The sequence below is a fragment of the Fulmarus glacialis genome, unplaced genomic scaffold (assembly GCF_000690835.1).
Source record: "Fulmarus glacialis isolate BGI_N327 unplaced genomic scaffold, ASM69083v1 scaffold1102, whole genome shotgun sequence".
Classification (NCBI taxonomy): Eukaryota; Metazoa; Chordata; class Aves; order Procellariiformes; family Procellariidae; genus Fulmarus; species Fulmarus glacialis.
Window position 1 is genome coordinate 162,501 of NW_009198203.1, and position 14,158 is coordinate 176,658.

At 37.9% G+C, this 14,158-nt stretch overlaps 1 protein-coding gene across 1 annotated transcript in view; it reads right to left on the minus strand.

Moving 5' to 3' along the window:
- The window catches only part of LOC104072384 (usherin-like), a gene marked incomplete at its 5' end in the record, with an annotated part of 182,513 nt that overhangs the window by 133,406 nt on the left and 34,949 nt on the right, over nucleotides 1-14,158 (minus strand). The window contains 2 exon segments of the mRNA XM_009572809.1: nucleotides 4,640-4,782; nucleotides 4,954-5,104. Of these exon segments, the coding sequence (XP_009571104.1) occupies nucleotides 4,640-4,782; nucleotides 4,954-5,104 (294 nt within the window).

The following is a 14,158-nucleotide window of genomic DNA, read 5'->3' on the forward strand; positions in this document are numbered from 1 at the left end:
ATAGGCCTCCTCATCCTAGAACCAAAGCTTTATGGTAAGCATGCCAGAGGAGCACATCACAGCACTCTATATGATAGGAATAACGCTTCCCTGTTTTGTCAAGAAATAGCTCAGCTGATACACTGCAGGAGCTCTCTTTTTTTTTCTTAATTGATTTTTTTTTTCCTAGCAACTTCCATACGTAATGATCTTAAGTGACTACTGTGTACTTTTGACATTACTTATTGTGAATAAACATTGGACTGGCCTATAACTTCTTTATACATAAAAGAGATGGACTTGCAGTCACATGCAAGAACTAAAAAATAAAAAATTGGATTGCCTGATAGACAACTCGCAAAACCTTCTCTCTCAACTAGTGCAAGCCAGGCACTTATAAAAGGGCTTCAGTAAGAGCTCTCCATACTGGAACCATACACTGACCCCGGGACTGAAATGCAGCCAATATAGAGAACATGCTGCTGACTGGGATGTCGTGCTGTACACAACTCATTGGACTTCAGACAGTTTCTGGGACATTCAAAAGAAAAGAAAGGAACAGGCAGGTTTTCTCTAAAGCAGCAATTTTGCTAGCTTAAAACTTGTCCAAATCAAGATGGATTTTCTCAAGCACTAGAAAAAGCACCATTCTCATTTGGGAACTAGCCCTCTGATCAAAGATTACACCGTGTGCATTGCTACCAGACAATATAATTTTGCGAATCATAAAGCTACACCATAAGAATGTAGCAGCTGCTTTTGGGCCAGCTTCAGGTAACTATAACCCACTCCTTTACAGCTTCCTTCTCAGATAGCTCAAAGACTTGCCATAACAAAAGGGAAAACTTAACTGATATCTTCTTTTTAATATCTAGATAATTTCATTTTATTTCTGGATGCAATGCATGAAATTCTGCTCTCAGTTCAATGGTACGTACTGACCTCTCAGTTCAGTGGTGATTACATTGATTGCAAGAGAGTTATCTTAAATTTACATTCAAGTTACTGAAAGCAAGATCTAATCCAGAAGCTTCATCAACTGTTTCTATTTGTCTGGCAGTAAATAGTCTGATGCTATACTGACCAAGATCACTGGAACAAACATTTTTTATTAACACATGTTTAGTAGGTTTTAAAATATTCGTAGGATATGTACATTATTGTTATCTGGCATGGGCAGGTTAGACTTTAAAAAATGCATGGAATCAGTTACTAGTGCCATGCTTATGTAAATGGAAGTATTTGAAAATTATTTACAGCATTTTTTCTTGCATTAAAAAATACTAATCTGTATATTAAGACATTTTATTATCAGATACAACAGATTTTTATGGCAGCATTTGCTAATTGTTCCTTAATTGTTCCTAATATCCTCCTAGTTTACTAAATATTTATCATAAATAAAATATAATATGCAGATATATTGTGAAATCATCAGCTTGTATTAGTAGAACTCTATTGACTTTAAAAGTGGATATGTTGATTTACATCTATTACTATCAGGTGTATGTGCACAGAAACACACACACATGGATATATTTAATTCCTACAGATATTTTATGCTTTGGTGAAACAAAAAAGACATATTCGGTGCATAAAATTCAATAAGAACATGTGTACGCACATATATTTCAACAGAGTAAGAGATATGGGAAATTTCTACTGTCAAATTGTACTTTAAAAAGTCAAAGTCTACTGGTTAGCAGGGCCAGGAATTAAGTGTACTTCAGCAACAAGCTGTCATATAGGCAGTTTTATAAGAAACATATTGAAACCTTGACAGAAATACTGCTTATACCCAACGACAATCATTCAGTCTTAAGCAATTGAGTTGAATATCCTTTCACAGATGGCAGCCCTCCACAATGACACCAAAACCAGAGTCCTTTGTCACCACTGAAAGTTGGGGGGTTTTTTTGTAAATGACAAAGGTTGTTGGATACTGGGGACACATCAGCATGTATTCTTTAGCAGTATCAATGCAAACAGAAGAGGACATTTTAAAGAAAATAATTTTCCCCTTGGAGACATGGAGTTTATAATGGAACTACAGAAGTTTGTTTTAAGTAAGGAACAAGATGCAGCATCACAGCTGAAGAGGCAAGTTGTTTGTTAATCTCAAAATATTTTAATTGTGTAAACACTGGCAGAGGCATTATACTTTTTTTTTCTCGTTCCCAAGTTTCCTTTGGCAACATCTACCTTCCGTACTAACTTAAGGCATTTTTGCAGTCAGGTTTTGCAGAAGGTAGCATTTCATGCTAGTGCACAAAGACCATCCAAGTTCTATGCAGAAAGTAATTTCTACATACACGTTCAAGAAGACTATTTAGGAATGCATGTCCTGTGTAGGCCTTCTGCCCTATCCCTAACTCCCAAAAAGAGAATTTTAAAATTCTACACCTACTAACAAGTGATGCCTTTTAAATGCACTTCTGTGCTCCTCCTATCTAAAAAGAAACAACGCTATGTGAACTATCTGACCAGAGCTAAATAATCATTGCAATTTGAACGAAATAGTTATAGGAGACTGGCTGCATTTAGACCACGAATGTAGACAAGTTTAGAATCATAGAATCATAGAATCATTAAGGTTGGAAAAGACCTCTAAGATCATCGAGTCCAACCGTCAACCCAACACCACCATGCCCACTAAACCATGTCCCTAAGCACCTCATCTACACGTCTTTTAAATACTTCCAGGGATGTGACTCCACCACTTCCCTGGGCAGCCTGTTCCAAGGCCTGACCATTCTTTCAGTGAAGAAGTTTTTCCTAATGTCCAGTCTAAACCTCCCTTGGCGCAACTTGAGGCCATTTCCTCTCGTCCTATCGCTTGTTACTTGGGAGAAGAGACCAACCCCCACCTCGCTACAACCTCCTTCCAGGTAGTTGTAGAGCGCGATGAGGTCTCCCCTCAGCCTCCTCTTCTCCAGGCTGAACAGTCCCAGTTCTCTCAGCCGCTCCTCATAAGACTTGTTCTCTAGACCCTTCACCAGCTTCGATGCCCTTCTCTGGACACGCTCCAGCACCTCAGTGTCCTTCTTGTAGTGAGGGGCCCAAAACTGCACACAGTATTCGAGGTGCGGCCTCACCAGGGCCGAGTACAGGGGCACGATCACCTCCCTACTCCCGCTGGCCACACTATTTCTGATACAGGCTAGGATGCCATTGGTTTAATAATATTGTATCCACTTTTGGTAACAAACAATTACAATAAAGGAATTGAATCTCAACGAAGATTTTCACAGGTAGATAACACATCTCCAGTATGTAAATGCCAACTTCAGAACTTACTTTTGTTAGGTGATTACTTACAGGTGATGTGTTCATAGAAGCATTTATACCTTTGGAGCTTAAATGGATTTATCAGATATATTTCTGTTATGAATTATTTGCTCATCTTCAAAGAAAAATATTTTACAGTTGTGAGAACACGTTTTTTCCGGGTGTTTTCTCAAGATAGACAGCTATCTATTTAGAGAAGGGACTAAAATGAAGTTGAGTCACCAGCACTGAACATTTGCTATAACAATTGCATATGAGCATCAGGTTAAATTTATGGCCTGAAATGCAGATCTCATGTCAGTGTAAAATAGAGTAAGACCAGAAGGCACTTTGGTGTGAAGGTAGAAAAAGCAACATAGTAATGAAACCAGTAATGAAACACCCCCCACGCCCCATGCCTTTTCCTGCTCAGAATGACTTACTTTCTTATTAAACAAGATATAACAGGAAAAATCTCTTTAGAAAATACTTGATTTCTCTAAAATTTGGTACAATGGGGTCATCCATTACTGATTAAAAAAAAGAAGCAAAGAATATATTTGAAAACAACAGATTTTTCTAAAAAGTGTGCTATTAGATATCCTGATACATTGTAAAAGAAAACTTTAATAAAAATAGCTTTTTTCTTAGAAAAAGCTGGTAATTATGTATTTTGTATATGTATTATGTACAACGCGCTCAAGTTTTGTCACATGTTTCTGCTTACATATTGTATCAGGTGCAAAATCCTACCCTGCCAACTAAATGGCTGTAGCTGTGTGCTGACACCTGTTTGCTAAATCAAGGGACTGTTGAACAAATTATGTGGAGTGAGTCTGCAGAACGTAGAACTATTAATAAGGAAAGTGATGGGACTGGCAATGACAAACTCAATTTCAGACCAGTAGATCACTGCTTTGAATTAACAAATATCACTGGGAATGAAAAGTTCTGTTCAGCTGTGGTACAGCTTAGGTATTCTCAACACAGAGATAAGACAACTGTCATATACTATTAACCTCAACTTATTTTCTCTGATATGACTGAAATCAGAATGAAGTCCCTGAATATAAAGAAATACCACTTATAAAGCTGTACTTACCAGTGTATCTTTAACTATATATGAACACATACGAATGGAGGAATATTATATAAAGAAATAAGATACTACTTCACAAAACATATATTTAAATATTCATATTTTATGAAAATCTAAGACAACAGATACTTGATCCCTCAGGAGTTATTATTGCAAGTTAATATTCAGAAAGGAAATACGTTATTGCTATATAACTGAGAAAGCTAGATAACCAAAAGAAATTATGTGCAATGGCAGCTGAACTCTTATTTATATTTTCTGCTAAAGGGAGTTAAATAAGATCAGACTGCTTACTGTCCTCTGCTGTAGTCATTGAAGTCCAATTGCTATAAGCATGGCCATAACCATTGGAGGCAACCACTCTCATCTCATATTCAGTGTATGGCTGAAGATCTCCGACCCTGTGTTGTAAGGAAGCAGTAGGGCTGGAAAGCAAACTGCAAAGAAAAGCAGCATGAGTTAAATCATTAAACATCCCAGCACCTAAAAAAAGAGTAAAACATTACAGTCTTGTAACAAAACCAGCCACCCTAAAGGTGAGCCATATTCAAGATAATGGGACTTTTCTTGCTCAGCAGTTGATGGTGGCCTTGCTATGCTCTGCGTACTCTAAAATGTCACCAGCAGAATGCCTCCGCCGCATCTGGAGTCGATAGCTGGGCGCGCCTGGGGCGTTGTTGCGAACTGGTGTAGACCAGACAACCTGAAGACTGGTCGGAGTGGCAGATGAAAGCCTTGGAGGCATCACGCCATCTGGAGCTGTCGAAAAACATGGATGAATTAGAGCAGAGAAAACCATGGAGAACATATGCCGGGTGGAAACAAAATGCTCCATATACTGGAAAAACTGTTCCTCAGGATCAACAGCGATGTTAACATGGTCCATTTAGTTTAACATTTTCGCTACTGAACAATGCTATTTCTTTATTTTCTTCTTTCCAATATAGTTACATGAATATCGCTTTGCTAAAAGCAAACCTCCAAACACCAGAAGTAATTCAGAAGCAACATATTCTCTACCACCTGTTCAAATATTATCTACTTCTCCTTGTGCCCAGCTCTGCCACCCTGAGAAGTTAAAGAAATGCTGACAGAAATGTTACCCAGCAAGAGTAAAATTGATCAGACTTTTTATCATTCAGATACCTTCTCACCCTTATAAATTAATAATAATTTTAAAAGAAAACAGCAGAAATTTTAAGAGAAAAGAGGTCTTTAGGTAGAAATCAAAATAGATTCACTGAAGTCTCAGTCTCTAGCCCACTGTTTTGTTAAGGAAATTAATTTTTATGAAGTCCAGGAACTGCAGATCAAAATCTGTCAGTAATGATACCAGCAATGACCTTTAACTGCTGCAAATTTCACTGCATGCCGTAAAAAGAACTATGCCAATTTGCACCCGTGAGTTTATGGCTTTGTTTTTTCTTTAAGAAGAAAACAATCTGCTGAAAAAACTTTCTGCATATAAACACATCTGGAACTTTTATATATAATGCATGTCTGTAGCCCTAGCTCTGTAGCTCTTTTACAGAGAGTTAAAACATTGCAAAGTTACTGCCTTTGTCATTTAAACTCTTGTATAATAGTTTCGCTTTTCATGGTCCAGTAGTTACCATTTGCTTCTTTCTTTGGTCTTTCCAACAGAAATTTTTTGTTGCCATTATTTTCTTCCTTCTCTCTATTGGAAAAACCAGTCTCACAGATCTGTAACTTAAGGTGTACTTGTAAGTCTCAGGGCATAAGTTGTAAGATGAGTGAACAGTGTTTTACAGTAAGTTTTATGATTTTCATTTACCACCTGTATATGAGGTGGTTACCAAGAGGAAAGTAACAGACTTTGTGATACACTGTCTGAATCATTCTCTCTTTGAAACAGATGAAAGAATGGCATTGGCTCAGAAAATAAAAGTCATCGGTCATATACAATAGCTTTTTATTTATACTGACATATATATACAGCGATATGTGAACTAGCACCTGGCTTGTTTACTCTGATTATACATACTTATGACAGGGAAACTTCAAAATTCTTCCGCTTCAGCTCCATCTCCAAATTGTATTATGTAGAAAGGCGCAAGACATGGCTTGCTACAATCTAGAGACTTGTTCCCTTTCCCTCAAGTTCAAGGTCTGCCAGTTCTCATAAGAACAGCTGGCTGCTGGGGTACTTGAGTTATTACCAGGTATTTTACTTCTGAGAATTGGCCCCTAGCCTTGCAACCCTCCTGTTTTTTTCAGGACAAAATGAAGTGGAACAGGATCTCCAGCTTCCCTCACTCCCTTCCCCTCCTCTCTGTTACCGTTAAAAAGACAACATAAAATTTTTGGGCTTGAGCCAGCCTGGCTGCCTTTGGATGCTCCCTCCTGCTGCTGCTATCTAGACCTAGGTAACAAGGCTCCAGTAAATCCCAAGTCAACTTGAAATCTTCCTGTTTCCAAATCCAGGAGATGTCTGAGGCTAAGGTAATTCATGGTCTGCAAATCCCTTGCCAACACCTTCAAGGCCAATCAAGAGCTTGTGAGCACCTCAACTCAGAGGGAAGAAGATGGCTGATTTAACTTGAACAGCCCCCAACATCCCTCTAGCTGAGCCATCAAAAACAAACATCTGCACACCAAATGCCTCTGTGTGTGAATTAAATTTCACTCTCAGAGTAAAATGGAGAACATATATTTACCTCACTTAACATTGTTCTGTTTAGCAGCAACGTAACTAACGTTGGAGTTAAGTTGTGCAATAAGGGGGTTTAAATCTTATGGATGTAAAGTACAGCACTCGCAGATAATCATGAATTATTTTGGCATCCCTTTATAAAGTGATTCCTGAAGTTGTTAGCAGGCAAACTCAACCAGCATGAGGAAGATGGCACAAATAATGTAAAAACTTGTATTAGAGGGTTTTAAAGTGTTTTCAGAAGCTGACACTAACAGAAAGACTCAATATCCCTTCAAAGGAGGGTACTACCTCATTTAGAACTGAACTGTTTGTAGCTTAAAATGCACCAGTTGTTTAAGTGCACATAGAAATTCTACACAGCAAAAAAAGCTACATCTAAAAATGAATCTAGTTAGCTGAGCTGTAATTTGGCCAGGAAGCCAAAGTCCACATTGTTATTGAGGAGACAGTGTGAGCAACTCACTAAGGAGGCAAAAGCGTTAAATTTATTTCCAGTTCTGTCAGGACACATCACTTCACCTTTGCCTTTCATTTCTCAATCTGTTAAATGGAGATAATAATACTTATCCTACTTTGTAAAGCTCTCTGAGATCTACAAAGCAAAAGCTCCGATTAAGCTTTATGTATGTATAGTGGTGGTTATTATAGCGATACAGGAATGTTCATCAAAAAACAAAGATGTAGCTGTCTAAATGTCAATAACAATTCACTGTGCGGATGTTATTTTAATGGCGTAGGTAATCTCAGCTAAATGTTCAAATCTCTTCTACCAACAAAAGCACAGCATAGGGAAGAGTAGAAAATTTGGACAAATCTCTCCTGTGAAAGTCGACTGACCTGTATAACAAGCCTAGCCGACTACTTTCAAACCAACTTGTTAGAAGATACAGCAAATTTATTTAATCTGAAAGACTTCCTGTAGCTCGCAGAGAACGTTCTCAGCTGTGCACTAGTGAGTGTCCTCAACTAAGCGCTTCCAAACGAACGGGGCAGGGGGGCAGGAGGGTACAACAAAGAAATTGTCAAGTCTCTGCTGAGTCATAATGAGAAAGGTGGTCTATTAAACTAATCACGCTTTGATCATTAAAACTACAGAGCACTTCCCCCCAAAAATGGTAATTCTAAATTGCACACAAAACATCCTTTGACTATTTCAAAAAATCCTCATCACCAAGGTCTTCAGTGTAACATTTCCCTCAGCTTAACCCTTTTTATCCAATCCATATTCCCGAGAGACTCCTTACTACCCAAGTAATAACTGGCAACCAGCAATAATTCTACTGTGAATTTCTCAACAGAAGAGCCATGTATCTATCAGCTTGATATATCGTCTTTAAGATGCAATGTTGCTCAAAAAGCTCCCCTCAAGCTTTAATATGACCCTCAGGGGGCAACCACTCCACTTGCTACCTACTGAATCAACATCTAGCCCAGTAAATCCCCACTTAGCAGGGCAGAAAGTCACGCTTTGTGTATGAAGAGACTACAAAGGCAGAATAAAATCATAGAATCAGAAGTCACTTTTAATCAAAGAATTAATAAAAAGCCACACAAAATAATAAAAACTGAAGACTGTTTCAAGCTGACAATGATGTATTGTATTCCAGATACTTAGGTACTTGCAGATGAGTCAAGAAAGATCTGATCCCTGCTGGCCACTAATGTGCTAAGCAGTCTTTGAAAAGTGTTTCAACTTCTTGCCTCAATTTCCTTATCTTAAACAACATATGCAGTAGCAGTCAGCTTTGTAAGTATTTGTTTATTTTAGGACAGCAAGCTTTGTGGTAAATGATTGTGTTAAATGTTTACTCCATGTTGAAAGCCTATTTTCCTGAGAGGTATTCATTATATTTATCATAAGGATATACCTGAAATTTAAATTTTCTGAAAGTAGAAGACTCTATGTAGGATTACTAAAAGTAAACTATCATTAGGACTATTATTTAGTTATAAAAACATCTGCACTATTAATCTTTAATAAGAGGAAGAAAAGCCAGTAGAGCTCAATTTGATATCAAATTGGTGTAAACTCACACCAACTTTGAAGTGAAGTGACACCACTTTTAACAGTGATCAGGTATATTGGCCCTGCTGTATCCATAATAATAAAACTCTGCAGATAGGCAGCTAGAAGAGTTTGGAGCTATGCAAATGTAACTCTACAATTTGCCACATCTGCATGTGTAAATTATTTAGCACAGATGATGCATTTGCATCTTATCAAAATATTTTTCATACACATATATGCAAATGATAACTGCAGGTATTTAACTACAGAGAAGGAAAATAGGCTCTCCACAGTTTGTGCCATAACAGCAAGGAAAAGTTTCAGTCAGACTGCCTTTAGATGAATGTCTCGCTCAGTCATGCCTACTCTCACTCTTTTCCAGGTTCAATTCACAAACCCCATTTCTTTATCTCATTGCAGTTGTTGTTTAGATACTCCTGATTCATTTTCTATTTTAGATGCCCGTACTGAGATCATCTCATTATGGCACTTTTTATGGCAATATGTTCTGCACATTGACATTGGTTTCTCCTGATTTTCCCAGGTATGCCTGTTATCTCGTTGTTTGCTCAGTCCAAATAATTCCAGTCATTGCACTCTCCATAATTCTCAACATGGCCATGTGTTTTTGTTTCATTTAACCGAAAGACAGGACATGATGCTGGGCCATATGTCATCACTAGAAGGGCATGCTAGTTATAAACCTTTATCTACTGGCAAAGCAGAAGATTGCTTTTTTTGTTTCTTATCTTCACAGGTTCATTGAGGTTTACTCTGGTTTGCTTTTTAACCCTTTTCCCAGTTATCTTTCCTACTCAGTGTATAGCAAACACACACAGTTGTTCTTGATTTTTCATTTAATATATATGTTCAACCATGTTGTTTTCCACCTACTCAATGCCTAAAGAATGTATAGAGTGTTCTTGGATTTTCTTTTTAATTTTATAATTTCACTGATATATGTTTTCAGTTACAGATATATCTCCATCTAATAATACATATACCAGAGACAACGCACCCCTTATTCCACACACATGCATGCACTTTGGAACATACAGTGTGAAAAGTCCATGGTGGCTTTCTTGCTTGCCCCTCTCTGGCACATGGGGCTTGGGAAGAGAGAAAGCTATGCTATGGAAAAAAGCAAGAGACATAAAGAAGTAGCTTAAAGCCTCCGTAAACTTCCCAGTAAATCCAAACCTGTTCATACCTCATGTTCGTGAAATTTTCTTTTCAGAAGTATAACATAAACAGGGTACAGAAATATCTTGTTCTCTCTCCATGATCTATCCTGTTTTATACATCTGATCTCTACCATAATAGTAATTTCATTTGAAAAGGAGTGGCTTTGTAAATATTTTCACTTTTAGCATGAATCTTTAATGTTATTTGTACTTGTAAGGCACAATATCACTCGGAAAAATGAAAATAAGAAGTTTGAAAAGTCTAAAATTTATCTTTATCTGGATTGAGTGTGTAAGCTCTAACTGCAAATTTTCCTCCACTTGCACTATTTGGTATTCCAAGCTGCAGAGTACAATTTTAGTAGGGCCTTGAAAATCAACTCAGGCTTTACTCCATGACCTGCAGACCTGAAGTTTAAGACAATTGTCTTTTGAAATCCCAGAGCAGGCTTACTTATTCCTCATTAATACTGCTCCAGCAAAAAACAAAATCAAACCTCCCCCTCCTTTTAATGAACTTTTTTTCATGTATAACCTCAACATCTGCAATCCAAATATAGGTCTCAAGTAAAAATATGTGTAAGAGATGCCCCTTTCCTAAGTGTTATATTTTACCGAGGTCGACGCTATAAAAATGTGTTATAGATTTGTCACCTTTAACTTTATATAAGAAGTAACCTGCTTCATGTTAGATAGAAGTTTATCCATGTTACTCAGCAAGAACTTTGCTAAACTCTAAAAGCTACAAAAGAATGCCAATAAGCAATTAGCTGAATGATTAATGATTTTAATACCTGTAATAAAGACATTGGATAGAATTTATAACTGCCCACTAAAACTAATTATTCATCAGACTGTTTAAAAGGATGCCTAGCCAATAACTGTCATATCACAAAATTAATTTTAAAAAAAAATACTATGAAGAAAAAACATAAGGATTGGTATTATAAAATCAGGCAGAAATCACAATTAAACAAACAGTTCCTGTGGGTTAATTGTGACTCTGGTTACTGGAAAATGAAATATCTTTTTAAGTAGCTTTGAAGTAGCTTTGAGAAACTATCAGATCTGCCTCTTTTTACTTAAGGGAACAGATGTGGCAAGAGCAGAGGGAACAAGATCCTGTCTATCTTCATGCAATAGCTTCAGCTTCCTGCATGAAGCGGCTTTAGAGATTAATTTCAGGAGTTGGTTTTTTGGTTTTTTTTTTCTGGAAAGGAAGGAGGTGAAAGAATTTGAAATCATCTTCAAAATCTTGCAGCTTCCCTTACAATTGATATCTGCAGGCAGAGAACTATTGCCAGAGGCAGGTATGCTAGCTTCCACATTGATGGAAACATCTCTGGTGAGAGTCTTGTAGACTGCTGGCGAGGAGACACTTGGCTAAATCGACATTTCTTTCTTAATGTTGATGGTACAATTTCAAAGAACTGCAGGATGGCTTTTAAGCTTTTTACTTCATGTTTGAAAATAAACAGTTCTTAGATAGCTCTGGAAAAAGGGGATTCCCGAAAGCAACAAAAAAAGCAAATTATGTCACTGATAGTTGGGAAAAGACCAGGGAAGAAAGTTTAAACCTATTGTCCTGGTTTCGGCTGGGATAGGGTTAAATTTCTTGCTAGTGCTGTGTTTTGGATTTAGTATGAGGAGAATGTTGATAACACACTGATGTTTTCAGTTGTTGCTAAGTACCCTCCTAGTCCAAGGACAGCTCCCATGCCTACTGACGGAGCTAGGTACACAAGATGGGAGGGAACATAATCAGGACAGCCAGCTCAGCTGGCTAATGGAGTACTCCATACCATGTGACGTCATGCTCAGTATATGAATGGAAGGCGTACCAGGAAGTCCCAATCGCTACCTGGTTATCGGTCAGCGCGGGTGGTGAGCAATTGCATTGTGCATCACTTATTTTGTATATTTTATCATTATCATTATTATTCTCCCTTTTCTGTTTTATTAAACTGTCTTTATCTCAACTCACGAGTTTTTCTCACTCTTCCCCTTCCGATTCTCTCCCCGTCCCACTGCGGGGGGGGGAGTGAGTGAGCGGCTGCGTGGTATTTGGCTGCCTGCCAGGTTAAACCACGACACCTATGCAGCTTAAAGAATAAAAGAAGAGGAAAGGGATAGACATACAGGAATTTTCAACTTCACAGAAGTTTGCAGACAAAAAGAATCTCTGTGTACTGGGAAACAGGACAGACAGTAATGGGATTAAACTGCTGCAAGAATGATTTCAAATCTCCATCAGACTAGACGAACGTTTTACCAGAAATTAGACAACTTACGGTTTTGAGGAAAGAAGATGCACGAGATGATTTCCTGACGAACTCTTTCTCAGCCTAATAATTCCATCAAGGGGACTCTAACATCATAGAAGATGAAGAAGGAACAAAGGAAAAGGCACAAAGGTGGTGATGTTACAAGAAGCATATGCCTCAGTCTGAAGCATAAATTGTTGAAAATTAATTTTTAATATTGTTTCATTCTATGACTGAAAGCAAAAGGATAACATAGGATATTCAAAACCAGAAAACAGCATTCTACTTGAACAAGGGAACGTAGTTTCTGCAAATGATTCATACTGTATCTCCACTCAATGTGGAGAAAAAACCTAAGAAAATACAGCAATCTAACTGAATGCTAAAGAAAGTGAGATATTAGAAAAGATGTGAATGTTCTCGTTAAATAAGAAGTCTCCCGGTTCGAATGCTAGCATTATGTGCACTCCTGCAGTATGAATGTGCCAGTGGACTGTTACTCACAGAACAGCCTACCCTGCTGGCAGAAAAGTGTTACCAGTTTATGTGCATTTTGACAGAAGCATCAGTTTATATATGCCTAAATGTACAAACTGGAGAGCAACGCAAGTTTGCAAATAAAGTAGATCTGCAATAAGATCACCTGTAGTTATTTTCAATCCATAAATTTCTCTGCAGTACATAGATGATGGTGTGAAATACTACCATTTCTGATGGAATCCAAGCTTGAGAGTGTCCATAAATAGAAAATGGATCTGACAAGATGACAGATTAGCTGGTGTTAGGGAGCCACTACACACAGTGGGTGGTGCAGTCCTATTACATCTTGAATGTCCTACAGGTATCTGCGAGATCCAGGTCACTGGACTACCTTTTGGCCATGAAACAACTGAAGCCATAACAGACGTTTCCCCCCTCAAATACTTTCCTTATTTGCCAAAAGAGGAAAAGAAATTTCCTCAAAGTTTCTGCTCCTAGTAATCCAGGCAACACAGAGCTGGATTTGGTTTGCAGCTGCTAATTAACTTCTTTATGTCATATGTAGTAATCACAAAAAAACCTTGTCTTGTTGTCAATGTCTTTTTATAGGGAAAATGGGAGGCAGGTGTTAAGAAAGAAGGTGATTCTTCCCACCTACAGCTGTTGTCCCCATCCCTCTTATCTCCTCCACACACAGCACCAGCAGAAAGTCTGAGTCTCCGGCATGCCTGGAGGGGACCAGCTCTCTGTCGTGGCTCTGCCAAACCACTGCACCCCTTCAAGCTGCCACCTCTTCTCCTTCCCTTTCTGTAACAGAAAAATGCACATTTACACTGCCACATTTCCAGTGACATTTACATGTTGTTTTGAAACAAATACTATATAGTACTATGATTTATAAATAGAACATTTAGAAAAAGAAGATTAGTATTGTTGAATAATGAAAGTAAATTCTTAGTCATAAATGAAGCAAAACAATCACCTTACTTTTAACTAAAAATACCTATTGTTTATACCAATAAATAAACCATTCTTCACAGCAGACTCACGTATTAAAGGATCAGATGACTTTATCATTACTGGGGATTGCAAGGTTCCAAAGACCAAGGCACTGCCTCCTTGGGTGTGAGTACATTTGGATATCTCAGCTGAGGATGTGCGGTCATTAATACATCTCATTACAGCTTTGGGTTTGGCTCT